The sequence below is a fragment of the Ovis aries genome, chromosome 13, assembly GCF_016772045.2.
Source record: "Ovis aries strain OAR_USU_Benz2616 breed Rambouillet chromosome 13, ARS-UI_Ramb_v3.0, whole genome shotgun sequence".
NCBI lineage: Eukaryota > Metazoa > Chordata > Mammalia > Artiodactyla > Bovidae > Ovis > Ovis aries.
This window is the reverse complement of record NC_056066.1, coordinates 72666246-72693584: the sequence shown is the minus strand read 5'-3', so window position 1 is coordinate 72693584 and position 27339 is coordinate 72666246. Positions and strand designations below refer to the sequence as shown.

General features: G+C 49.6%; 1 protein-coding gene and 1 non-coding gene across 5 annotated transcripts; one reads left to right on the top strand and one right to left on the bottom strand.

Annotated features, from left to right (window-relative positions):
* Positions 1-35: 35 nt before the first annotated feature.
* On the bottom strand, positions 36-24573 carry GDAP1L1 (ganglioside induced differentiation associated protein 1 like 1). 4 transcript variants are annotated; one of them, XM_042230165.1, is made up of 6 exons: positions 24326-24573; positions 16993-17185; positions 15641-15814; positions 10549-10646; positions 9701-9815; positions 36-1519 (listed from the first exon to the last, which is right to left on the bottom strand). In XM_042230165.1, the coding sequence occupies exons 1-6, from the start codon at positions 24503-24505 to the stop codon at positions 1176-1178; spliced, it is 1104 nt and encodes a 367-aa protein (XP_042086099.1). In that variant the 5' UTR covers positions 24506-24573; the 3' UTR covers positions 36-1175. The 4 variants fall into 4 exon arrangements, with proteins under 4 accessions (XP_042086099.1, XP_060253787.1, XP_060253788.1 ...); XM_060397804.1 differs by having other exon boundaries at positions 1149-1519; positions 9683-9815; XM_060397805.1 differs by lacking the exon at positions 15641-15814 and having other exon boundaries at positions 1149-1519; positions 9683-9815.
* Positions 24574-25709: 1136 nt separating this feature from the next.
* On the top strand, positions 25710-25781 carry TRNAS-GGA (transfer RNA serine (anticodon GGA)). The gene has a single exon. It is a non-coding gene; the product is annotated as a tRNA-Ser (tRNA).
* Positions 25782-27339: the final 1558 nt, after the last annotated feature.

Genomic DNA, 27339 nt, shown 5'->3' with positions numbered 1-27339 from the left:
AGCTAGATGGACAGCTCAGGTTTAGAAACGAAAAGTGGCGGCTCCTCCTGGATGCTTTATTGGGGGCTTTCAGTGGTTTCTAAGCATGAGCGGCAGTGATACCAGACCCTTTCCCACCATGCAAAAGGCACAGGGAAGTGAGATGCCCCGGGGGCTGGCAGTGTGGGTACAGAGACACCGCCTCCCCCCCATCCCACCCCCACCCCTACCCCCACCCCCACCCCCAACCGCCGCGAGACATGGTGGGGCTCGGAGGAAGCCCCGAGAGTGATGGGGAAGGCAGGCATCAACAGAGATGGCTTTGGCAGAGGCAGAAGGGACCCAAGGACCATCCATCTTCAAACCCAACACTCTGGCCAGGGCTGAACTTCCGAGAGATGGTCAACATGGCTTTTACCGAAGGTCTACCTCACATGTCGGGAAAACTCAACTCCAGGTGGAAAGAGGAGGATGGGATGGACGCTGCCTTCAGGAACTTCCGGTAAGGCGCCAGACCAAGCTCTGCTCAAATCAAGAGGGGAATGGCAGGGTGTGCTTGTGGCATCCGTCCCAGACACAGCCTCTGGTTGGATGTCACTGCCTTGGCTTCAGCCAGTGCTGACTCAGTTCAGGTCCAGGAGAAGAATGAAGCCCCTGAGCCGATCTTCAGGGGTCTCCCGTGCGGGTTTCCGGGTCTCCAGCCCCACCCGGAAGTACCGCTTAGAAGAGTCGAGTCTTGATGTTGGCTTTGTCCTGTGGAAGAGTTTCCCTGGGCAAGAGGGAAGAGGAGGCGAGGGTCAGGCCCTCTGAGCCCCCAGCACCTCCCAGAATGTGGGCCCTGGTGAATGAAATGGCCTGGGACTCACCTCAGATCCCAACTAGTCCCCACAGTTCCATCTTGAGACCTTGAATCAAAACAAAAAAAGGCATTCGTGTTTTTGTTTTTCCTTTCTCTCTCTCTTTCCCACTCATTCTTTTTCTCCTTTAGTAGAGCCGTGGCCTCAACTCACGGCATTGGCAATGTCTACTCCTAAACTATGGAATGTTTTCACACTGACTCTAGAATTACTCCAAACAAGGGGTGGGAGGGGGCTGTCCAAGTGTTCGTGAGACGAGACGGTGTGTTACCGAGAGCTCGTGGGGAGTCACACAGCACAGAGACACCGGCAGTCAGACACCAAGCCCGGGGCCTGGCTTTAGATGTATTTTTTCTTGAGGTACCAGTAGGCAAAGTAGCCCATCCCTCCCAGGGAGCCCATGAGAAAGGACGCCCCAAAGAAAGATGGCGGCTTCCGCTTGACCAGCCGGAACGCGTTGGGGATGACCGCCGACAGCAGAGTGGTGTGGATGTCGCCCAGAACCTTCCGGAAGGCAAAGCGTTTCTGGACCCTCTCAAAGAAGGACTGCAGGTTGGGCCGGCTGCCATCTTCCCAGTATTTCTTGGACAGTCCCAGGAATTTGAGGCGGTGCAGGGTGGCTCCCAGGAGGACATCCGCAAGGGTGAAGGCACAGCCGCAGAGCCACAGCTCGCATTTCTGCCCTGGAGTGGAAGAGAGACAAGATGGCGGTGGGGCGGGCTCAGCTTCTGTCCTCCCATAACTCCCTTCTCTCTCATCGCTTACACCTCTGGCTTCTGTCTGCCGGACATAGTGTTTCCCCAAGGTCGCCCGCTCCTATACTTCTTTCATGATTTTGGCCATATGCATATACTTCCTATATTACTCTTTTCTTTTAGATCAGCTGACTTGATAAATGCAAATATATATATTTAGGGGCTTTCCAGGTGGCACAGGGGTAAAAGAATCCACCTGCTGATGGAGGAGATGTAAGAGGCCCAGGTTTGATCCCTAAGTCAGGAAGGTTATTTAAACTCTGGACTCACATATCACACTGCTTATTTTCCAGCTCTACTTGTCTGTTCACTGGGTGTTTCAAACTGGACAAGTCCAAAGCTGAATTCCTGATCCTCACCCCAAATCCACCACACTCATCCACACATCAGTAACAGCACCTCCGTCCATTCAGTTATTCAGGCCCAAAGCCTCATGCCATATTGAATTCTTCTCTTTGTTTCACACCCACATACACTTTGGCAGCAGTTCCCATCCACTTTACTTTCAAAAAACATCCAAAGTTAGATGTCACCTCCACTGTTAGCACCCTGGTCCTAACAATCATTGTCTTTTGCCTTTGACTCCCTAGAGTCTATTCTCAGCACAGTAGTCGGGGGAATCCTGTTAAACCTTAAGTCAGATCATGTCCTTCTCTCTGATCAAAGCCCTGTAATGACTCCCTGTCATGGTCAGAGTAAAAGTTGAAGCTTTGGGCTTCCCTGGTGGCTCAGTGGTAAAGAAGTCACCTGACAATGCAGGGGACATGCGTTTGATCCCTAGTCTGGGATGATTCCACATGCCGCGGGGCAGCTAAGCCAGTGTGCCACAACTACTGAAGCCTGAGCACCTACTTACCTATGCTTTGCAACAAGAGAAGCCACCACGAGAAGCCTGCGCACTGAAATTAGAGAGTAGCCCCTACTTACTGCAGCTAGATAAAGCCTATTTGCAGCAATGAAGACCCAGTGCAGTCAATTAATTAATTAATAATTTAAAACATTTAAAATGTGTATCTGGTGGTATGGTCCATGGGTCGCAAAGAGTCAGACACAACTGAGCATGGGTGCTGGTCATGAAGATGTGATAAGACACAATGTCCTCCCTCAAGAGGTTCGTGGTTTCATGGGAAGAGGAGCTAAAATGTAATGAAGGCTCTGATCAAAAGCTTCTTCTTGACTATGGAACCTTCCAGATGCTCATGAGACTTCTGAGGAGAGATGATGTGTCTGCAGTTAGAGGCACAGGTGCGTGGCATCATCAAGGGCAGGAGTGGAGACAGAGCTGAGAACGGGACCAAGGATGGAGCTTTGGGGGCATCATAATTGAGATCTTGGGCAATAAGAAGCAACCAGCGAAGCAGCATGAGAAGGAGCAGCCTGTGGGGTGGGAGATGACCCAGGAAAGGGCGGTGCCCTGGAAGCCAAGATAAGAAAGTGTGCCAGGGAGAGAGGGCTCAGCTGAGGTCAGACGCTGCCGGAAGGTCGCAGAAGGGGAGGCTGAGACCCGGAGATTGCATTTGGCAGCTGCTGACCTTGACAAGAACAGCCAGAGTAGATGCTGACAATGAAAGCCTGGCTGGAGGGAGTCCAAGAGAGAAAGGGAGGAAGGGAAATGGAGACGTTGAGCAAAAGTCACCCTTCTAAAGAGTTCTGCTGTAATGGGAAGGATACATGGACACTATGAGATGGGTCAAGAGTGTTTTCATAAGTTGGAAGAAAAAAAAAAAAGTTGATGGGAATGATTGAGCCAAGAGGGGAAGAGATGCTACAGGAGAAAGTAGAGAGAATTACTGCTGTGCTTGTCCTTGAGTGGATGAGCGTGGGTGGCATCCAGTACACAGGGATGGGACTGAGCTTAACTAGTTCAAGAACAGTTCATCCTTGGTAACAAGAGGGAGTACAGCACTGTCTTTGAAGACATCGAAGCTTCTAATTCTAAGTTTCACATGTAAGACATCCACCCGAGAGAGAACAAGCGATGCCAATTAAACTACTGAGAACCTTCCAATTTCAGGGATGTTGACGTGATTTAACAAAGATGCAACTTAGAATCGATAAAATACAGTGTACATACAGGCACTAGGACTGGTGGGAGGGTAGCTATGAGGGTGAGTTGAGAGTAAGGATGTGGGAGAAGCAGCTGGAGGGTTCAGGAGAAAGGAGAGGTAGTAAATCGCCATCTGAACAGGAGGCAGTGGGAGGCCTGGGGCAGCAGGACGGCCATCTAAGGCCAGTGGTCATGAATTCAAATGAGACCTGCCGGGGACTTCCCTGGTGGTCCAGTGGCTAAGACTCTGCATTCCCAATGCAGGGGGCCCTGGTTGAATTCCTGATCAAGCAACTAGATCTCACGTGCTGTAACTAAGAGTTCGAATGCTGCAACTAAAGATACCACATGTGGCGCCGAAGATTACATGTACTGTAACCAAGACTTGGCACAGCCAAATAAATGATCATAAAAAAGAAAGAAAGATCAGCCACCATCCTTGTACATTTCTCCAGCCATGTTTAGGCTCCTGGGTATAGGCTGAATAGGTGGAGAGTGGTCTGAGGTATTGAAAGCAGTTTGATTCCGGGGTTGGGAAGGTCTGCTGGAGAAGGAAAAAGCTACCCACTTCAGTATTCTGGCCTGGAGAATTCCATGGACTGTATAGTCCATGGGGTCAACCTAGACATCATATTAAAAAGCAGAGACATTACTTTGCCAACAAAGTTCCATCTAGTCAAAGTTATGGTTTTCCCAGTAGTCATGTATGGATGTGAGAGCTGGGCTATAAAATAGAAACTTGAGTGCCGAAGAAATGCTGCTTTTGAACTGTGGTGTTGGAGAAGACTCTTAAGAGTCCCTTGGACAGCAAGGAGGTCCAACCAGTACATCCTAAAGGAAATCAGTCCTGAATATTCATTGGAAGGACTGATACTGACGCTGAACTCCAATACTTTGGCCACCTGATGCGAAGAACTGACTCTTTGGAAAAGACCCTGATGCTGAGAAAAATTAAAGGCAGGAGGAGAAGGGGCAAGAGAGGATGAGATGTTTGGATGGCATCACTGGCTTGATGGACATGAGTTTGAGCAAGCTCCGGGAGTTGGTGATGGACCAGGAGGCCTAGCGTGCTGCAGTCCATGGTATCGCAAAGAATCAGACACAACTGAGTGACTGAACTGAACTGAACTGAGGTTTTGCAAGATGTGATGAAGTAGGAGAGGGATAAGGGAGCTGAAGGTGCAGACAAAGGGCTGCCAATAATGATGGATCAGGGAATTACTGCTGTGTAAGAAGAGGGGCAAGATCATGATCAGGGTGACGGACAGTGAGAGGAGGCAGGACCAAGGGATGGAAGTGCTGGGGTATGCACTGGATTAGTGTAGACAGGTTTGAGAACAGGACCAAGGACTAAGCTGTGGGACACGCCAAGGTTTAGAAACTGGGCAATGAAAGAAAGTAGTGATGGTGCACGAGGAGGCACAGTCTGTGAGGTATGAGGTGAACCAGGAGAGTGTGGTTTCATTTCCTTAATCCACACATCAATCCAATCAAATAGGTGCTGTTATTATCCCTGTTTCACAGGCAAGGGAATTTGAAGCCCAGAGAGGTTAAGTAACTTAGTAGAAGCCATATAGCTAGTAAGTGGCAGAGCAGAGTGTGGATTTGAACCCAGGCCATCTGGTTCCAGAGCCTGTGCTTATAACCACTGCATTAAGCTGCTTCTTTCTATGTGCAAATACGCACATCTGTATGTATTTCTGCAGACACACAATCCCCTTTCAGTGGGTGCATTCTGATCTGGGTCTGTGTGTGGACCCACGTGTCTGCAACCTACGTGGTGTGTATGTTTAGCCATGTGAATGTCTGCTCAGATCCGTGCAGCTGGTTGTGTATAGGCATGTAGACAGCTGCACACGTGGGTGTCTGTGTCCATGAAGTGGGCTGGATTACCACATGTGTGAGTGAAGTGTACACCCACGTGCATCTGGTGTTTGCCTGCAGACAGATGTTTGGAAGCATGTACATGTGCGTCACTACTTAAGAATGTCCATTCCAGGGACTTCCCTGGTGTTCCAGTGGCTAAGTCTCTGCATTCCCAATGCAGAGGACCCCAGGTTCGATCCTTGGTCAGGGAACTAGATTCCGTGTGCCACAGCTAAGTGTTCAAATGCAGCAACTAAAGATCTCGCATGTGGTAACGAAGATCGGAGATCCCGCATGGTGCAACTAAGACCCAGTGCAGCCAAATAAGTAATAAAATAGAATGTCTTTCCATAAAGAAGAGAGAAAATAAACTAGTGGTTGGACTTTCCTGGTTGTCCCGTGGTTAAGAATCTGCCTGACAGTGCAGGGGACACGGGTTTAGTCCCTAATCCCGGAATATCCCACATGCTGTGGAGCAATTAAGCCCATGCACCACAGCTACTGAACTCACAGGTCCTAGAGCCCTCGAGCTGCAGCAAGAGAAGCCACCGCGTGAGAAGCCTGTGCACAGCAACTAGTGAAAGCCCACTTGCAGCAGTGAAGACCCAGAGCAGCCAAAAACAGCTAATTAATTAATTTTAAAAACTGTAGTGGTTACCAAAGGGGAGAAGGAAGGGGGAGGGGCAAATTAGGGGTATGGGATTAAGAGATGCAAATTACTATGTATTGCATAGATAAGCAAAAAAGATGTACTGTATAGCACAGGCAATTATGGCCATTACCCTGTAAAGACTTTTGATGGAGTATAATCTGTAAAAAAACTGAGTTTCTATGCTGTATACCTGAAACTGACTTCCCTGGTGGCTCAGAAGGTAAATTGCCTGAAACTAAAACAACCTTGGCTGAAACTAATATAATGCTGCGGATCAACTATACTTCAATTTAAAAAGAAAAAGAAAAAATATGTCCAAGATTACTTGATACTTATCTCTTTTGTGGAGCCTAATTTTCTTCCCCTTGAATATGGGCTGTATTTAATGACTGGCTTTGAATGAACAGAATGTGGCAGAAGTGACAGAATGACTTTCAAGGGTAGATCATAAAAGATAATGTGGCTTCTGCTGCTTCTATCTCTCTGGGGTCACTCACTAAGGGGAAAACCAGCTGCTATGTTGTGAAGAAACTCAAGCAGCCCTAATAAGATGCCCACGTAGGAACCGAGGTCTCCTGGCATCAGCCGCTGACAACTGAGACCTCTAGACAAGACCCCCATGAATGAGCCATCTCTGATCCTTCAGCTCCAAGTGTTGCAGCCCCAGCCAACAGCTGGACTGCAGCCTGCATCATGCAACCCCAAATTAGAACCACTCAACCAAGCTGCTCCAAAATTCCCGATTCACAGAAAAATGTGTGCTATGACAAAAGCTTTTTGTTTAAGCTGCTGAGTTTGGGAACACTTTGGCATAAGCAATAAGTAACTAATAAATAAGCAGGTCTTGATGCGTCTTTCTCTCTCCACTGTTCTCTACATGACATTATCCAATTCTATAACTTGAATCACAACATATATGGGAATTCCCTAGCGGTTCAGTGGTGAGAACTCCATGCTTTTGCTGCCAAGGGTGTGGGTTCAATTGCTGGTCAGGGAACCAAGATCCTACAAGCCGCATGGCCAAAATAAGTAAATAAATAACAAAACCAAAAAACCAAAGATATGCTGAAGACTCATAAATTTCCATCTCCAAATTCTGACCTCTCCTTTGAAAGTCAGACTGGAATATCTAATAGCTTACGTGACATGCCCTCTTGGGTGCTGCAAAAGCATCTCAAACTCACTGTGTCCCAAACTGAACTCTTGAGTCCCCCTTGCCCATATCAGGAAACGGTATCATCAGTAACTCAGATCAAGACCTCAGAAGTCCTCTTGGATTCCTTTCTCCCCTCTTACTCTCCACCCTTCCCCCAACACCCTCAACCTTTCACCAAGTTCCTGCCCATTTTCATCTCCAAAATACCTCTGGAGTCTTATCTCCACAGCCACCACCTCAGTCCTAGCGACCACCATCTCATCTGCGCTTCTGTCTCCCTTGAAACCCACTAAAAGTAAAATCAGAACACCTCACCTCAAGGAGACTGCAGAAACAGCCACAAATTCCTCCTATTCTGGCAGGCACAGCCCTTCGCAAGCCTTTACTGATTCTGCCACCAAGAGGCAGAATCCAACCCTCCACCTGTTAAACCCTAGCTCTGCTGTGTCACTTGCTTTAGCCAATGGGGCTTTAGTCAATGTGACACCAGAAGATGCTTAATATGTGTTTGCACACTGGGTCTTTGCTCTCTTGCTGCTCTCAGAATCCCTGTGACCATCATTCCACTTAGTCTTGCTTAGCCTTCCAGATGATGGGCAACATGTAGTCCAGCTAAGTCCACTGGCCCCTGAACACTCTTCCGTAATAGCCCTTCTTCAGCACCCTCTCAGAGAGAAATGAGAAAATTCCTTCTTGGGGTATCAAGTTGGTCAAAAAAGTTCATTCAGGTTTTTCCATAATATCATGTGGACAAACCCAAATGAACTTTTTGGCCAACTCAACATATATTCTTTTTACTCATTTAGCCATACAGCACTTTTTTTGTAGAAAGGATTTATGACAAGTGGTTTCAGCATGCATGACCGCATCCCTGTTTAGGACCTTAGGTACCTGTGTGCCTTGCACTTGGAGCCTCAGCTGTGAAATGCTGGACGAACATTGGACCCACCAAAAGGGAAGCTGTTCTTGTCCTAACTATGCCATTTAAGAGCTGTGTGACCTTGAGCAAGTCACTTTGCCTCTCTGAGCCTCAGTTTTCTCACCTGAAGAATGCACATGTCTTTAGCTGTCACATATAATAAGCTAGTTTGTTCTAAACACTGTGCTGAGTGCTTTTCACTTTTTAAAGAGTTCAACAGGATGGAGTTAAGGTTTTAAACTGTACTATTACCATCCTATTTTGGGCTTCCCTGGTGGCTCAGAGGTAAAGAATCCACCTGCAGTGCAGGAGCCACAGGGGATGTGGTTCAATCCCTGGGACGATCGCCTGGAGGAGGACATGGCAGCCCGCTCCAGTGTTCTTGCCTGGAGAATCCCATGGACAGAGGAGCCTGGCGGGCTGCAGCCCACGGGCTTGCAAAGAGCCAGATGCAACTGAAGCGACCGTGCACGTGCACACACATCCTGCTTCACAGATGAGGAAACTGAGGCTCCAACAGGGAAGGAAACTTGTCCAAGTCACACAGTATAGGCAGCAAAGCTGGAACCCCAATTCGAATCTGTCTGACTCTACACCTGTGTTTTAGAATACCATGCTCCGCAACCTCTCCAAATACACAGACATCTCTGTGTGTGTGTGAAGCTGTAAGTGTAGCAATGCAAGTTGCATGGCTTCCACAAATTTGCATTGTTGAGGAGACCGGACTAACAGGCCACCTAAAACAGAGCAAAATGGGAAAGTCCAGAATGAAATCTGAAGAAGGTGATGGCAAAGATGGTGAATAAATGAAGACAAGGAGCAGAGTGGTATGGAGAGGGTACCCCAGCCTGGAAGAGTGGCAGATGCAAAGATGTGGAGGTGGAGATGAGGCTGGCATGCTTAGGGCCCCAAGGAGAGTCGCACTTGAGAATAGAAAGAGTCAAGATCAGAGAGTCTGGGTAAGCCTAGATGTATGGCTACAGCATGAAGGAGCCATAACACATCCTTCAGTGGGGGAAAGGTGGGTGGTATAAGGGATAATGGTCACTGCCATCACTACCACCATCATCATCTTTCAGTTCAGTTCAGTCGCTCAGTCGTGTCTGACTCTTTGTGACCCCATGAATCGCTTAACCTTTATTAAATACCTACTGTGTGCGAAACACTGATTTAAGCATTCTACATGTATAATTTCATGCAATGTCTCAGCATCTCTCTGAAGTAGGTCTTATTATTATCCCCATTTTATAGACAGGGAACTGAGGTTCAGGGAGGTGAAGTACCTGGCCCAGGGCCATTCAACTAGCAAGTGGCCAACCTAGGACTTAAACCTAGGTTTTCTGACTCCGTGGCCCATGATCCTAACCACCTGGACAGTCCTCTGAGATCTTTGGGGAAAAGATGCTGAGACATAGACAGGGTGGGCTGGATGAGCTCCAGCACTCACCTACCCCAGAACTGGCACCCACCCTCGTTCTCAAGCTTCCTCTTCTCCAGCTCAGCCTCGATCTGGTCCAGCACCATGGCCAGCTCCCCCAGGATCTTCTTCAGGTAGCTCACGTCATCGTGTTCCAAGATCTTGGCCTGCGGGCCAGACAGGCAGGAGCTAGAGGAGCTGAGTTGGCTTCAATAGGGCAAAGATGACCAGGGATGGAAGACTCTTGGTCCAAACCCCCTTCTGCAAACCCAGTCTCCAAATAATCCCTCAAGTGTATTGGGTACCCCAACATTACAAAGCATCCTCATCTGCTGCTCACAGCAGCCTGGTGAGCTTAGCTGTCCTGACCAGATCCCTTTCATGGGTGTAAAAGCTGGTTGATAATGGCTCAAAGCTGCCCCTTCTCCAGAGAACTGCTTTTGGTCAAAAAGGAGTTTGCTGGAAATATTTGAGAAATACTTGGGCCAATGGCTAATACAAGGGTATAAAAGTTTATCCCTTTGTTCAAGGTGACTTTGTGGTGCCCTTTAAGGTCCAGATCAGGTGAACTTGAATCCTTCTTCATTCCTACGCCATCCTTACTGGGTTCTCCTTAAAGCACTCTCTCAATACTACATTTACCCAGGAACCTCAGTACAAAGCTCTGCTCTTAGAGATACAACTGAAGACATGAGGAAAGGGAGGTTCCAGGCGCACAGTGACTTGCTCAAGGTCAAAGAGCCAGTAAATGACAGAGGAGACAGGATTGGCAAAGCAAGCCAGTGGTTTTCCTATTTCAGGTCATCAAATGATTTCTACTTAGAACCAGCTTCTCCCAGTTCTTCTCTTCCATGGAAAAGATGGTGGGAGAGGGGAATGAGCAGACCTAGGGTCACTCACCATGAGCTTCTTCTGTTTAGAAAGGTAGGGCTCAGAGAGCTGGGGCTCCTCTTCATGGTCCAATCTCATGAGGTCCGTGGTGGCATTGGCTAAATGTCCTGGGGAAAGAATAGGAAAGGTCTTATTCATCTGATACCTGGTGCTTTCCCTTTCCCTTCCCCCATACCTTAGAATAGGTCCCACTCAAACACTAGTCTGGAAAGTAACAATATCAACAGGCATAATCAGCAGACACTATGTCACTTCAGGCCAGGATATAGGGATGGATGAGATGCCATCCTGCCTTAGGCTCAGGCTAGTGGGAGAGACAGACCCTTAAGAGATATCTATGGCATAGCATGGCCAACCTCTAATGAATAATGAATGGATACTGTGGGACCCAGAGGGCCACCTGCCTAGGGCACAAGGTATCAAGAAAGCTCAAGGAGGAGAAGACTCTGAGGGATGAGTAGGAGTTTGGCCAGAAATGAATATCACCCTAAACCTGGACAAGCTCTTATTTCAGTTTACATTTTCCCCACCCATTTCTGTAGTGAAGAAACAAGTTCAGGGGGGGCTAAATAATGTAACACAACTAGTAAACAACAAGCAGAGATTTTGAAGCTGGATCTGTCTGATTCTCAGTCTGGTGCTCACTCACTGTAACCCACAAGGAAAAACTTGTTCAGTTAAACAAACGAAAAATCATAAGAGAGCTGGGTGTCCACTTCTGGTGAGGGAACTTCCCTGAAGATATAGGGACATACTGACCATGTTTTCCGGGAAAACTGGCTTTTTAAAGATGCCAAGAAAGCCAGTGGTGGAACATGGGGCAGTGATGGAACTCAAGGCAGCACCGTAGAATTATTCTTCATGGGAGAGAGGAACTGTCCTGTAATCTACCTTAAAAAGTCTAACTGTGAGCCATGGGTTTTACAAGAGGAGGTGGAAAGATTAAGTGGCATAAGATCCTGTGGAACAGATTCCATGTGTGGGGTAGAATTTCTCCAGAATTCTGGGACACAGTGGGTCAGGTGGTGTGTAAACTTGACCTGCCTTCTCCCCTGAGCCCCAACTCCATTTGGACATCTCTTGGGCTCCTCAAACTCATCCTCACCCAACCAACTCCATCACCTTCTCAACTCCACCTGCTCCTTGTTTGCCTACTCCCCCAACTGCAGCTTGCTTGCCCCACACTAAGCCAAGCCAGATGCCTGGGCATGCATGTGTGCTAAGTCACTTCAGTCGTGTCTGACTCCTTGCAACCCAATGGACCATAGCCTGCCAGGCTCCTCTGTCTATGGGGTTCTCAGGCAAGAATACTGGAGAGGCTGGCCATGCCCTTCTCAGCAGATCTTCCTGATCCAGGGATCGAACCTATGTCTCTTAGGTCTCCTGCATTGGCAGGTGGGTTCTTTATCAGTAGTGCCACCTGGGAAGCCCAGATTACTGGGGGTTGTCCTCAACTCTGCCTTCTCCTTCCTCCCCAAACCAAATCTGTCACAGTTTCCATTGATTGTCCTATTTAATCTTTCTCACGTTTAACTTCTCCCTTTCATTTTTCTGACTTGCCTTTAATTTAGCCCTCCCTTGCTCCACTGATCTCTTGCCTGGATACTGTGACCTACCCCCAGTCACCGGCACTCTCTCCCCTCCAAGCCCTTCTCCCTGGTTCTGCCAGAGAGACTCTCCTCAAACACACACCTGACTATGCCACTCAGCTGAAAAGCCATCTGTTGCTCCTCATTGCCCTCAGAAAATGTTCAAGCTCTTCAACTTGCCTTAAAAGATGCAGCAGGATCACCTCCTCTTCCCTTACCAACTCCATCTTCTTCCACTGAGTTCCCCCAACTGCCTCTGTCCCCATATGGTAACATTTCAGCCCCTCCAAATTCTGAGTACTCCCTGAATGTCCAGATCATTCCAAACCTCTAGGCCTTTGCTCTGACTGTTTCTTCTTCCTGGAAGGGCCCTCTCCTGTATTCCTGAAACTCCACTTCCAGATTCAGCCCAAGATCACCTCTTCTATGAAGCCCTTCCTGATCCTCTAGGTCTCTTTGTCCTCCAGTGTATGCTGTACAGATTTTCAGAGAATGTAAACACATTAATCAGCTGCCATTACACAAATCTATTCACATTGTGGTCTACGTGAAAAGTGCCCCCCTGACTTGTGCAATGCACAACATGTACTGCTGTACATGGAGATTTTGATGCCAGTGTACTTATCTCTGGATGTCCATGTCCCCCACCAGAACCCGAGTATCTGGAGAACAGTGAATATATCTGATTCATCTCTGTTCCCTCAAAAACCAGTACAGGCCTGGCACAGAACAGGAGTTTCTGAATGAATGCATGGAACAGAATGAGAAAATAAATGAGTGACTGCAATTGTGCAGCTTCTGTTTCTGAGGTTTCACTGTCCACCATCCTATCTCTTGGCTTGATATCAGCAAGCACACTTCCCAGATCTTTCAGCTATGGGGCTATATTAAGTCTCATTGATGTTTTATGAGTTTGAAGTTCAAGGACAGTATCTTCTCCTCTTGCCAGTCACCCAAGGCTGCCCATGTGGCTTTCTTTAGACCCCAGGAGGGCAGACCAGGCCAAGGAAAGACATTTGACTAATTGGGATGGGGGAGGGGTCACTGCAGAATGACTTCTGTATCCTGTGAGGTCCTTCCTCTCTCCCTCAGCTGGGCTGGAGTCTTGAGATCCTCTCTGCACCCCAGTGCCTTCTAGGTACCTTCAAATAACTCAGGACAGGATGGGGGAGCACGTCTATCTTTCAGAAGCACTTAGGAACTCCTTCCACCTAGTCCAGACCAGCATCATTGCTCACCTAGATGACAGCCAGGACCCTTTAACTGTCCCACCCACTCTTCTTTCTGTTGAATGATTTTTATAAAATGTGAATCTGATCCTGTCACTTTCCACCACTGTTTCTCTGCTGCTCACCAGATAAAATTCCAGTTCTGCCAGTCCTACCCCTAGATTCACACCAGGACCACACCTACCCCAACTGGCCTATATACATCAACCCCATTAAGTGTCCTTCGGTTTCACACCACGCCCTCTCCTATCCCTGAACCTAAAAGGATTCTCTTTTCTATTTCCCTTTCTAGTTCCTAGTCATCCTTGAATATTGCTGCCTTCCAGAAGCCCTCTATGACCCCAGAGGCTGGGATGGGCATCTTCTTTAGCCCCAGCCTCTTGTGTTCCCCTTATCATAACACTGATTGGTACTAAATTAGAAAAATTTAAATCAATTAGTCCTGGACAAACTATACATGCATCCTTGCTTGAGAATTCAAACAATATTAAAGAATGTACCGAGAAAAGTAAATCTCTCTTCTCTCAATCTGCAGGTCCTTAGTCCTGCTCCCTTAGTCTTCTCATGCATCCTTCCAGAAATACACTTTGTGTTTGCAAGCACTTGTGTATCAGTTGGACCCCCTTTTACATATATAAATGATAGCACTGGATGCTTCACTTTCTTCCTCTTTACTAATACGTCTTAAAGAGCATTCCATATGCCTATTATTTTTTTTTAACACCTGCACAATGGTCTATTGTTTGTAAGAAATAGAATTTATCTACCTATTCCCCAAATCATGGACAACAAGTTTATTTCCCCGATGACTCAGCGGGTAAATAATCTGCCTGCCAATGCAGGAGACACAGGAGACTCTGGTTCGATCCCTGGGTTGGGAAGATCCCCTGGAGAAGGAAATGCCAACCTAGACCAGTATTCTTGCCTGGAAAACCCCATGAACAGAAGAGCTGAGGGGGCTCCAGTCCATAGGGTCACAAAGAGTCAGACATGATTGAGCATGCATACACATTCACGCATTCATTTCCCCAGATCATGGACAACTAGGTTATCTCCAGCTTCTTGCTGTTAGCGCCTATGCTACAATGTGTATCTTTGTACATACTACTTTGGCTCACACATCCAATTGTCATTGCGGGACAATCTCCAAAGGTGTGGGCCTTTTAATATTCGATACAGAGTGCCAGACTGCTCTCCTGAGAGGCTGTTCAAATTTACTTAGTCTTGCATTATAATTACCTAGTCATTTGTCTTTCTGCTTCCAGGAAACTATGACCCTGGGAGGGTAGACGCTGTGACAGTCCCCTTCTGTCCCCAGCCCCCTATCAAGGCCTGGGTCATAGAAGACCTCAAAAATGTTGTTGATTCACTGGGGACAGGACAATATAGACAAATCCTGAGTCTTGTTCAGGGGCACTCTAAAAGGATGAAATCAAGTTCCACAGTCTGCCTCACCTTCAGACATGAGCTTTGTTCCCTTGAGAGAGAGGAAGTGACCATTTACCAAGCATCTATTATCTACTTAGACTCATCACGCTTCCTTTGTGTATAGGACCCCATGGTGTCTGCATAGACCCTGGACCAAAGTCTGTAAACAGTTGTTGATGGATGATCTGATTTCATCCAACCCTTATTTACTGAGTACTGAAAAAAAAAAAAAATGAAAGGATAACATAGGCTGTGGGCATATTCAAGCTGGCAGTTATAGACGGGTGATAGACTAATCAGAAATCAGAGACTCCACTGGGGGCCTTGCAATATCTGGGCAGTCATCCTTGGTGATGCCAGCCGGAATCACTCAATGCCCTGGGCTGCCAACCCCAGACATCTTTGGAGGGCTGGGACACCTTTGGAGAAGTGTCCACGCTCCTATGGACAGACAAGCCTCTGGGGTGACAGATAGCCGAATAGCCTCTGTATGGGATAGCAGAACAAGAGGAAGGGGGCAGGAGAGGGGGATGAGAAAGGGGAACTGTCAGAGATGGAGAGAGACATTCAGTTCAAAACAGGGTGAGTGAGATGGAAAGCCAGAGAGAGAGAGAGAAACAGACAGACCCAGAGTGAGAGATAGAGAAATGAACAAACAGACACAGGGATGGAGAGAGATATCCACGGGGAAGAGGAGAGAAGGAGTAAAAAGAGGAGAAATGAAAGGAAGAAAGTGAGTAAGAGACACAGAAATAGGAAGAGGAGGAGGGGTGAGGATGGCTTTAGAAGGAGAAGGGGGGCTGAGCCAAGGTTACTGGAGGGTCCTGCAGCCCCACCCCGGCGCCCAGCACTCACTGCGGATCTCGGCCGTGGCGTACTTGGGGATCATGGAGTCGGTGGTGAGTTCGGGGTGCAGAATGCAGCCGTGCGTGTAGGCGTCCATGGGCAGCGCGTCCAGCAGCTCGCGGTACTGCAGCACGCGCGCATGCTGCGGGCTGCCTGCCTCTGGCATCAGCGCCACCACATGCTCTGCGGGGCACAGCGCGGGGCTGGGGAGGGGATGGAGGGCCCAGTCTTGGGCCTCCCGCCCCCCTGATTCAGAGGCCAGCCTCTGGCACCACAGCCCCCAACCTCAGCATCCTGGAACCACGAATTATCCAGCAGTCTGGGGCCCACTCCCTTTCCTTGACTTCCCAGGTGATGCTAGTGGTAAAGAACCTGCCTGGGGATGCAGGAGATATAAGAGATGCTGGTTCAGTCCCTGGGTTGGGAAGATCCCCTGGAGGAGGGCATGGCAACCCACCTCAGTATTCTTGCCTGGAGAGTCCCACGGACAGAGGAGTCTGGCGGGCTACAGTCCATGGGGTCACACAGAGTCGGACATGTCTGAGCGACTAACACTTTCTTGGGCCCACCCCGTTTCCTTGACTCTTGGGATAAAGTCCTTACCAGGCTAACAGGGGACGCCAGTGGTCCTGCCCGCCTACCTCTCCTCCAGGGAGCCCTGCCAGACTGTCCTTCAAGAGGCAGCTCCTCACCTGCCCAGGCCTGTTTTCAGGTGGAAGTCTAAGCCTAGTGTTGCCAGACTTGAGGAGAAGTTGGAATCCTGGATGTTTGAAACTGAAACTTCCTTGATTTTTAAATGTTGGCAACTAATTCATATATTTTTTTAAACACTGCGCATCTGGGCCTGTCTCCGCCATGGGGACTGAACTGCTGAACTTGAGCTGGGCCAGAGGGAAGGAAGGAACAGGGATGTGATGGAGAAGGACTTGGGGGCTCTGAGGTGCTGGGGCCTGCTCACCTCTGGAAAGTTCTTGGGTATCTGAGCTGGTCTCCGGCTTCCTGGAGAGTCTGTTGGTTCTGACTATGCTTTCAGGGTCCTCGCTGAACCCTGGCCTCCCTGGGTGATCTGGGTCCTGTCTGTGGGGACTTAGAAGGGGGTCTGGGCCCTGCTCAGGCCTGGGGGTCTCGGGAGGGTCTGTAGCCCAGTCTGTGACTCCTGAGTTTCTGGGAGGAGGCTACAGCCCCAGCACTCCAAGTGGGGGTCCTCGGAGATCTGAGGATCCTGGAGGGGGTATCTGAGCCCGGCCTGTATCCGGTGGTTCCTTGTCGGGGAGACCAGGCCTGGGTCGGGGGTTGGGGGGGTGGGTTCCCAGGTTTTCCAAGCTTTCGGGGTGCTGTCTGGGCCTGCGCGGCCGTCGTACCTCCAGTGAATGTGCGCTCCACGTAGTCGATGATCTGGTCGTAGTCGCTGATGATGTTGTCGCGGTGGATGATAACGGGCACCTCCTCGCCCAGGTTAAGCCGCATGAACCAGGGCTCCTTGTGCTCGCTCTGCGGCAGGCTCACGTCCCGCTCCTCACACACCAGGCCCTTCTCGGCGATCACCAGCCGCACCTGCAGGCGCCAGGGTCAGAGCGGGGAGGGCCAGCAGACACATGGGGATCCTCTGCCCAAGTGGGGCAGGGCGTGCAGGAAGAGGGTTCAGAGGTCACACACCAGAGGGGACATGTTGCTGGAACCCATTCTTGGGCCCCTGGGGCGCAGGACGAGGTGGCGTACCTCCTGGAAGCCTGGTGCCTGGTGGAGGGAGGAAGACAACTCTGCCCTGGGGACCAGGGGCAGTGCTGACTGATGGTTAGGGAGCTGGGAGTCACAGTTGGGCTTAGCTGGGATAGGATTTCTGGCTCTGCTGTGTGTTTGGGCAAATTCCTTACACTTTCTGGGCTTCAGATTTCTTTGTTGTTGTTGCAGAATTGAAGTATTGATAATAGCACCGACACAGTGTCTGGTACATAGAAAGCACTTAATTCATGATTCTCATGATCAGGATTGGACTCTCAGCCTGGCCTCCAAGTGTGAATCTGACCAGGAAATTTGCAGAATTTCTCATTACCATCATAACCAACAGCAAAATTGCTCAAATGATTTGAGAAATCTAAAGTGAAGGGAAAAGAATTTGCTGACATCAGCCTAGCCCTTTATTATCCCCAAACACCTTCCTATCTGGTCGTTGGATGCCCACAACAGCCTTCCATAGGGTGGCAGAGCGGGGACCATCTCCCTGTTTTTCTTGATGAGAAAATGAAAGCCCAGAGAGGGCAACTAACTTACTCAAAGCCACACAGCCACTTTGGCAGTCGACCTAAAACTAGAAGGTTGCTGACTCCCAGACTAGTGTTCTCTGCCCCGGGGGCTCCTTCCAGAAAGTCTTGGACCTGCCCTTTCCAGACTCCTTCCCTAAGGTCCACAGGGTCCCAGACAAACACTGGAGCTGGTAGATGCTAGTGGAGAGTTTTGAGGCTAGTTTGCTCCTGATCCAGCCCAACAGTTCTGAGCTGGGAGATGGTTAATGACCACCTAGTCCAACTGTCCTCTCCCTGTGGACTGAGACTCAGAGAGAAATCTGGGCTTGTCCAAGGTCCCCCAGCAAAAGGATGGCAAGGTCCATGCCTACAAGCTCTCCCTACTTCTGTCCCCAGCCCAGGAGTAAGAGAAGGCATCCCAAGAGAAGCACAGGTCGATGGCCCCCCTCCATACCTAGGTGGTAACTCCTGAGCCTGGGCGTCCCCAGTCTTCCTCCCAGATGCCAAGAGGTAAGCTCCCAGAAGAGCCAACATGGTGTTATAGTCAAAATGTTGAGCTGCGTGCCAGACTGTGCCAGTTAAAGTCCCAGCTCTAGCACTTAATTGCTGGAGAAGGAAATGGCAACCCACTCCAGTATTCTTGCCTGGAAAGTTCCATGGATGGAGGAGCCTGGTAAGCTAGAGCCCATGGGGTCGCAAAGAGTCGGACATGACTGAGTGACTTCACTTTCTTTCTTTCTTTCTTGGCTTTCCAAGTAGCTCTCCATCTGTGCGCCTCAGTTTCCTCATCTGTTCAATGGAAGTCTCACGAGTAAATTCCTCAGAGGGTTGTTGTGAGGATTAGATAGATTAGTCCCCGTGGAACAGTGCCTGGCATACTGTAGGGGTAATGTGTGCCTTGGCTCCTTGAATTAGACTAGGCAGACAGACCTGAACTTGAAGGCTGACTCTCCTGCTTATATGCTGTGTGACTTTGGGCAAGTCACTTGACCTCTCTGATCCCTAGCTTCTGTGAAATGAGGAATGTATTCTACTCCTTCAAGGCTGGCAAAAGGTTGAGGTGGAATGACATGGATAAAGTCCCAGCGTGAGAGGTTAATACATGGGTTCCAACATCACTGTTATCACACACACAGACACACACACACACACTGCCCTACCCTGCATTCCTGGCTGATGTCTTAGCGTACTTGATGCCCCACCCTCAGAGCTAACATGAACAACCCCTTCTGTGTGCTGGACTGTGGGGAAGAAGGGGTAATCAGCCCTTGAAACCCCCAGCCCTCACCCAGATTCATTTGCTATAGTAGCCAAAAGTAGGCCCTGTGGGCGGGATGGGGAGGCAGGGACGCAGGTCCTCAGCCTGGCTCTGCCACGGCAATGCTGTGTGACCTTGGAACTATTGCTGCCCCTTTCTGAACCTCCTTTTAACTGTTAGTAAAATGAAAGCCTGAACTCCGTGTTCTCAGAGTGTCCCATGGCCCTGCTTTGAGCTGATGCTACCTTCAGATCCTGTGGGAGACAGAGCTGGCTCTGCCCTCCTCGGCAGAGGGTGGGAACTGCTGGTTCTAAGATGGTGCAGGGGCGGGGGGGGGGGGGGACTGTGACAGAGGTAGTGCCAGGGTGGCATTTGTTAGGTCTAGTTGTGTGAGTGTGTGTGCATGTGTCTGAGTGGCAGCTGTGTAAGTGAGCAAGTGTCTGCGCATGTGTGTGCACGTGTGGGTGTGTATGGATACAAATCAGTGTGAGCATCCAGTCTTGTGTGAGCATGTGTACATGAGTGTGAATATGAGTGTGTGTGCCTGTGTGTGTATAAGTGTGAGTGGGCATGAAGGAAAGCATTTATATGTGTATCTTGGAGCTCATGGGTGGTGCCCGTGCCCTGTAGGAGCTGCAGGGCAGTCGAGGCTGGAGTTCTGCTGGAACCCAACCAACCATTCCCCTCCAGCCAATCCTGGTGGCCTCTGCCGGGCCATCCAGCCTCTGGGTCAGGCTGGGATCTCTGGATGTATGGAAACAGAAACTAAATCAGGCCTTTGCCCTTGGCAGGTCCGGACATTTAATGGTGAATCCTGGCAGGGCGTCTGCTCCCAGGACCTTGCTCTTGAACTTCAGTGAGGATGCCTGGTGGTGGGACTCCTGCCTGGGGAGGGGACTCTCTTTAGAGGAACAACAGTCCTGCTTGGAGCTGCTTCGGGGTCACTCTGGCAAGCAGCCAAGGAGACTTTCTCCTTTAGCTGCGCTGCAGGCCACAGCCATGTGCCGTTCTGCGGGGGAGGAGAGTGTGGGAGGAAGCCAGGCCCGGGGGAAGGGCATGCGGCCATCAAGGCCATCTGCCATCTCCACCTCTTGGAGGCCGGGTCAGACTCAGGTGGTCACCACTCAGGCATCAGCCATATCTGGGCAAACTGTCTCCCCTGTGGGTGCCTGGAATTCACCCACTGGTGCTTCACTGTCACGGTTAGGCACTGTCCCCCCTCACCCAGGCCCTTGAACAAATGGTGATGGGCTGGGTTGGTGTTTCTGTCCAGCCACTTAGTTGCTGTGTGACTTTGTAAAAGACACTTGGGGTCTCTGAACCTTAGTTTATTTGTCTCAAATAGTTTTTTGAAAAAATTAATAAGCTTTATTTCTTAGAGCAGTTTTAGGCTTACAGAGTCAAATGCCTTTTAATATAACATCTTGAAGCTTACAAATGAGCCCTTTTTCAGCACTTAGTTGCTGAATGCTTACTCTGTGCCAGGTCTTGTTCTAAGCGCTCAAAACTCAGCAGTGAACAAAACAAAGGTAACTGCCCATGCGGAGCTGACATTCTAATGGGTGCAGACAGAAGACAAGCAGTTAAAATGAGATAGTGTGTCAAAAGATAGTGAGTTCATTGGGAAAAAAAGAAAAAAAGTAGAGCAAGGTAAGGGAAATTGGGGGTCCAGGGCATTTTAAATAGGGTGATCCAGGGACTTCCCGGTGGTTAACAATCTGCCTACTAGTGCAGGGGATGCAGGTTCGATCCCTGGATGGGGAACTGAGATCCCACAGGCCGTGGGGCAACTAAGCGCACATGCCACAACTCGAGTGCCTGTGTTGAAACCACTGCGCCTGCCTGCAGTAGTCAGTGCTCCACAACTAGAGGGGCCCATGCACTGTAACGAAGATCCAGGGCAGCCAAAAAAGAAAAACTAATAGAGTGATCCATCAGGGCAGGCCTCTCTTAGAAGGTGACATTTAAGCAAAGAAGAAAGTGAAGGGGTAGTTCAAGCAGTGATCTGAAGAAGAGAGTTCCAGGCAGAGGGGGCAGCCCGTGCAAAGGCCCTGAGGTGGAGATGTCTGACATTTTTCAGAAATGATGAGATGGCCAGAGTGACTGCAGCAGGGTGCACGGGAGACAGAGGAGAGGGGATCAGGAAGAGTCGTGCACACAGATTTTTAATGGAGATTCCTAGACCCAGGGGTCTATGAATAAAATCAGGGAGTCCTTGAACTAGGATGGGAAAATTACAGGTTTATTTTCAGTCATCTCAGGCTGACACTTAGCATTCTCTTCAATTATGAGTGTAGGCGACAAAGCATGGTAGAGTCAGCAGCGCCTGCAATATTGTCACCACTAGGAATCAGATACTGTCATCACTTCACAGTTGCCGCAGTTATAACTGTCACGACTTCAATGTTACAGTAGTCATCAGTCCTGCCACTCAATCGTGTGATACTTTGGGTTCATACAGAAACACATATTATTATGTAATTAAATTTTTTTGGAAAATATGCCAGTAGCTGTACTTTGGTAGGACTGGTTTTCTTTCTAATCCAATGCTCCTATGTATTGATGTTACTCAGTTAAAAACACTATTCTGAGAAAAGTTCATAGGCTTCCCCCGATTGATGAGGATTCCACGACCAGGCAAGGTTAGATCCTGTAGGAGGGCCTGAGGCCATTATGACAACTCTGGCTTTTTCCCAGAGGGACTTGGGAGCCGCTGCAGACTTCTGAGCAGAGGAGTGGTGGGTTGTGCAGTCCTCGCCTGTGGAACTCCTGGGAGTGGGGGTGGAGCTGGAACATGGCCAAGGGCAGCATGGACAGGACTGGGGCGCCAGTGCCCAGGAGCTTGGAAAGCAAGGCCAGAGTGGCAGGTAGAGCCCATTTACTTGCCTTCTGCCATGTCTGGGAGGGCCCTCTGGGAATTGCTGTGCATACAGGCAAGGCCCTTTAGGACTGATGGGAAAGAAGGCAATGCTAAGCTCCTGCTGTGTGCCTGACACTTAACACGTGTCCACATCCTCTGAATCCCCCAGAAATCCTGTAGAGCCAGATGCAAATGTCCCCCTTTCCAGAGGAGGATATAGAGGCACAGAGAGGTGAAGTGACTTGTCCAAGGTCACACAGCCAGTGAGCACTCAAGATGAAACCGGAAGCCAGGACCATCTGACTGCACAGCCCAAGAGCTTTCTGTCAGGCTGCACTGCCTCTAGAACCCGCCATGGGCACCTGGGCAAGGAGAAGGCCCTGGCAGGAGAGGCAGGAGAATGCCTTTGTCAGAGGCTTGGTCACAAATGGGATTGCAGTGGGTGGTCCCATCCTTGACTTAGGGGGCAACTTAGCCCTGAGCTGAGTTCATCCTGAATAAGAAATACTCAGGAGGCTTCCTCGGGAAATGGTGATGGGAGGTGCCACCCCCAACCCCCTGCCCAGTCCTGGACACTGGGACTTGGCTCCTGAGGTTCTGGGGGAGGAGGAGATCCTGGCATCTGGAAGTGGGTCTGACTCATTCCCAAATCCCCAGCAACTTTGTTGAGCCTGGCGTGCAGTAGGTGTTCAGCACGCATGTATAGAATTTATGGACGAGTCCCCGCGTGACCTTGGTTAGCTCCATCTCCTCCTTTACCTAACACTTTAGTGATATCATTATCAACAGAGCCCTGATCTCGTGCCAGGCATTGCTATCGACACTTTTTGTGCATCATCTCATTTCACCATCACAAATAGCCCTCTGTAGAAGGTACTGCCATTAGCTCCATTTTACAGATTATAAAACTGAGGCTTTGGGGGAGGCGAAATGACCTGCCAAAAACTCCATGGTGAATTATTGGGGAAGATGGATCTCCTGCTGGGGACTCTCTGGCCTCAGAGTTTGTACTTTAAACTGGGAACTACTCAAAGGAGAGTCAGTGGACTAGCTTCGTCAGCATCACCTGGTAGCCTGTTAGGAGGCAGCATCTCTGGCCCCACTCCAGATCTACTGGATCAAAATCTTTGAGGTGGGACCCAGTGTTCTGTGTTTGAAACAGTAATGTATGCTCACATGAGACTAGTGCCGGTGTAGAACACGACTTAGCAACTGAACAAGTGTAAAGCTATGAGCTATAACACCTTTTCAACAACCCTCTCAGCAAGCCTGAGAAGGGGTTGCAATTAGAGGAAATAGCTATAATTGCTATTATTATCCCATTTTCCAGATGATGAAAACTGTGCCCGAACCCCAAAATCAAACCAAAGACTAGTTCCAAGGCCATTTCTCTTTAAGGCATCTATTTCTCCATCTGGAAAATACGTGAGTGGAACGGAAGGATCTTCCAGGGAGAAATGGAAGGGTCAGGCAATGGGTGACCCGTAGGCTCCACCAGGACCCGGCTGCTGGGACCTGGCCATGGTGCTGAATTTGTGCCTCATAGATAGGACAGCCCAGGGTTGGAGACTGCGCCCCTAGAGGTGCCCGGGTCTTACAGGCGCGGGGTTCGGACCTCACCCCCAGAAAGCGGGAACCCCGATAACTTAACACCGGGCTGGATTCCCAACCACCTTCCAGCTCCCCTGAGTCTGAGAAAGGGCCGTGGGGTTGTCTGTGCCTTTAAGAGCAGAAAACACCTCTTATGGGCCGAGCTGAGGTTTGGGGAGATGGGTTAACTCGTTGCTTCTCAGCTCAAAATTAGGGGGTGTAAGGGGAGGACTAGGGTCAGACCCTTCAAACCCCAGTCAGAAGAAGTCCCCCGGCCGGACAGAGAGGCAGGGGAGCTTTGACCCGAAGGCCTGTGGTATCGGGATAGAAGCGCAGAGGGCAGGCCTGCTATGGGACTGGGGCTGGAGGCTGGACCCCAGGAAGCGCTCCTCCCCCTCCCCGCAGCAGCCGCCCCCTCCAACAGGCCGCCTTCCCAGCAGTGCCCATTCCCTTCCCCTTGCCTTTGTCTCTCTTCTCAGCCCTCCAACAGATCGGGTCTTTCTGGGAGGGAAAGAGGCAGAACGGCTGTGCCTAGGATGAGGGTCGGTGCTCCTGGGGCCCAAGATAGGGCCAGTCACCTCCCCGGAGAGCAGCCCAGCGTCCCCCGTCCTCCGGGCCCCCCAACCCCAGATTCTACCCTCCAGTCTCTGAGCAGATCTTCAGATTCTTAAACCCTCCCGGGTCCCCTCCCCCAAGCCTCCCAGCCGCGGGGCGCATCGGGGTCCCGGCTCCCTCCAGGCTACCTTCTGTGAGCTGAAGGACTGAGCCCAGTGGTACAGAACCAGGCTCTCCTTGGGCCAATGGGCGTGGCTGGCCGCTTCGGGTGCGTCGGGGGCCTCCGCCGGCCTCGCCGCATCGCTCTCCAGCGCCGAGATGGGCCACCAGCTGCAGTTGGTGGGGGTCAGGTTGTTGGGGGTCGCCATGACAGCCCGAAATCCGAGGGAGGAAAGCAGGAGGCTTCGGCGGCGGCGGCTCTCTCGCCCAGCATCACATGGCCTCGCCGAGCCTGCCCCTCTTCTTCGCTCGCTCGCTCCCTCCCTTCCCCGTGAATGTCATTACTCACTGGGTTCGCGGGGGAGGGGCGAGGGGATCCCAGGAGCTCACTCCCTCCTCCTCCCCTTGGCCCGCCCCTGGCCCGTGTCGGAAAAGCCGTCAGTCCTCGGTCAAGCTCGGTGGAAGGGCGCGAGGCACCGTAGGAAAGTGGACCATGCACCCAAGCAGCTCCAGTCTGGCCAGTCACCTGCCGAAGATTCCACCATTGCAAACACATTCTGCCTCTCAATCTTCTAAAAGGCAGATGGGACCACTGGAATTATAGGAATCCATTCCTTTTATCAATTAGAGTCTGGAAATAGCTGGTTTCTTTTTGAAGCTGTTATTTTCTAACTTTTCTCCAGAAAGACCTTTAGGGGTTAAAGGGAACACATTATGATCTATTGAACAAACACTTACATAGCACTTCCTGTGTGTCCAGACTCTTGTCCTAGAGGCTTTTCAACCATCCATTCGTTTAACCATCACAATAATCCTATTAGCTTCGTTTTATAAACAGAGGGGGAAACTGAGGCACAGAGGGTCTAGGTGACCTTGGGCAAGGTCACCTAGCTAGTAAGTGGTGGAGCTGAGATCCAAACCCAGGCTTAGTAGCTCCAGAGTCTCTGATTTTAGCCATAAGGTCATTATGTGACATTAATATAAAGGACAGCAGAACAAGCATTTATCAACCCAAGTAACATGCATCATCTCATTTCATCTGCACAGTAATCATTTTTCCCAGGTAAGGGAGGTGAGGCTCAGAAGCATCGAGTCATTGGTCCAAGGTCACATCTTCACCCCCAGAAGACTGAAGCATAACTAGAGGAGCCCTGTATTGGCTTTGCTGTCACACGATTTACCCTAAACATTCATGGGTGTGTGCATACTAAGTTGCTTCAGTCGTGTCCAACTGTGTGACCCCATGGATGGTAGCCCATGGCTCTTCTGTCCATGGAATTCTCCAGGCAAGAATACTGGAGTAGGTTACCATGCCCTCCTCCAGGGGATCTTCCTGACCCTGGACTTGAACCCAAATCTCTTACATCTTCAGCATTGGCAGGCAGGTTCTTTACCACTAGTACCACCTGGGCTTCCCTGGTGGCTCAGTGGTTAAAGCATCTGCCTGGAATGCAGGAGACCCTGGTTTGATCCCTGGGTCGGGAAGATCCCCTGGAGGAGGGCATGGTAACCCACTCCAGTACTCTTGCCTAGAGAATCCCATGGAGGGAGAAGCCTGGTAGGCTACAGTCCACGGGGTTGCAAAGAGTCGGACACGACTGAGCAACTTCACTCACTCACTCACCACCTGAGAGGCCCCAAATTCATGGAACTTTACATAAAGTTCCCTAATATATTCTTGCTTGCCTTGCTATATTTTATTTATCATTGAGCAAATAGATGCAAATAGAAGCACTAGCTTCTCAGTTTGCCCTCTACTGCCCACCCCAGGTCATGCTACCAAGGGCCCTTGAGCCCATCACCCCCCCCCCCCCAGATCAATTAGCATATCTCTGGTGGAGCCAGTGTCCTTTCTTCTACCAGATAACAACAGTTCTGTGGTCCAAGAGTTCCCTTTTTGTGTTGGTTGCCAGGAACCTTGAAACCATGTCCTAGTTGCCACATCAACCTCCCTGGTTCAGCAAAATCTCTCTCTCTCTCTTTAACAAATGTAATTAATCTATTTATTTTTGGCTGTGTGGGGTCCTTGTTTCTGCTCTTGGGATTTCTCTAGTTGTGGCAAGTTGGGGCTACTCTCTAGTTGTGATGCTAGGACTTTTCATTGTGGTGGCTTCTCTTGTTGCTGAAGATGGACTCTAGAGTGTACAGGCTTCAGTCATTGCAGCACGCAGGCTTAGCTGCCCCAAGTAGACATGTGAAATCTTCCCGGACCAGAGATCAAACACTTGTCCTCTTCTTTGGCAGGTGGATCCTTAACCACTGGCTAATCAGAGAAGTTTAGCAAATTTTCCTTTTATGAAAGTTTTATTTCTTCCTCAAAATGTCTTGTTCACAGTTTAATTTTACAAAGGACATGATGTGTCTTGGAAAATTCAAAAATCTATGAATACAGGAGAGTAAGACCTTAGGAATTTGATCAGTATGGAAAATCTGGGCCCCTATCTGTATCTTTGACCTGAATGCATACACAGAGCCTGACTCAGAGCAGTCACATTGAAATATGTATTATTTATCTCAACAAACATTAATATAAATCATGTACTCACTATGTGCAAAGCACTTTTTGAGGCAAAGTAATAAGACAGGCACTGGTTTGTTGTTTGCATTTTCCACTTAGCAATACATCTTGGAAAGAGTTTCCTACCAGCACAGGTATAACCCATACTTTATAACAGTCCACACTGTGTGGATGCAACATAAATGGATGAATATACATTCTGTCTCCAGTCTTTTGTTATAAAAACAATGCCCCAGTAAATATCCTTATTCATATAAACTTATGCACGTGTTTGAAGATAATCTATATGATAAATTTTAGAATTGGAATTGCTGGATCAAAAGTATATCTTTGCCAAAGTTCCCTCTGAAGAGGTTGTGCCAGTTTATGCATGCCTGCTAAACTGCTTCAGTCTCTTTGCAACCTCATGAACTGTAGCCCACCAGGCTCCTCTGTCCATGGGATTCTCAAGGCAAGAACACTAGAGTGGGCTGCCATTCCCTTCTCCAGGGGATCTTCCCGACCCAGGAATGGAACCCTTGTCTA

Excerpts from the sequence above, each read along its gene's own strand:
- GDAP1L1 (XM_060397804.1), bottom strand. The coding sequence starts at position 24,505 with ATGGCGACCCCCAACAACCTGACCCCCACCAACTGCAGCTGGTGGCCC. Across the intron at positions 15,815-16,992 it reads GGAGCGCACATTCACTGGAG|AGCATGTGGTGGCGCTGATG; the intron begins GTACGACGGCCG and ends TGTGCCCCGCAG. Across the intron at positions 10,647-15,640 it reads CGCCACGGCCGAGATCCGCA|GACATTTAGCCAATGCCACC; the intron begins GTGAGTGCTGGG and ends TTCTTTCCCCAG.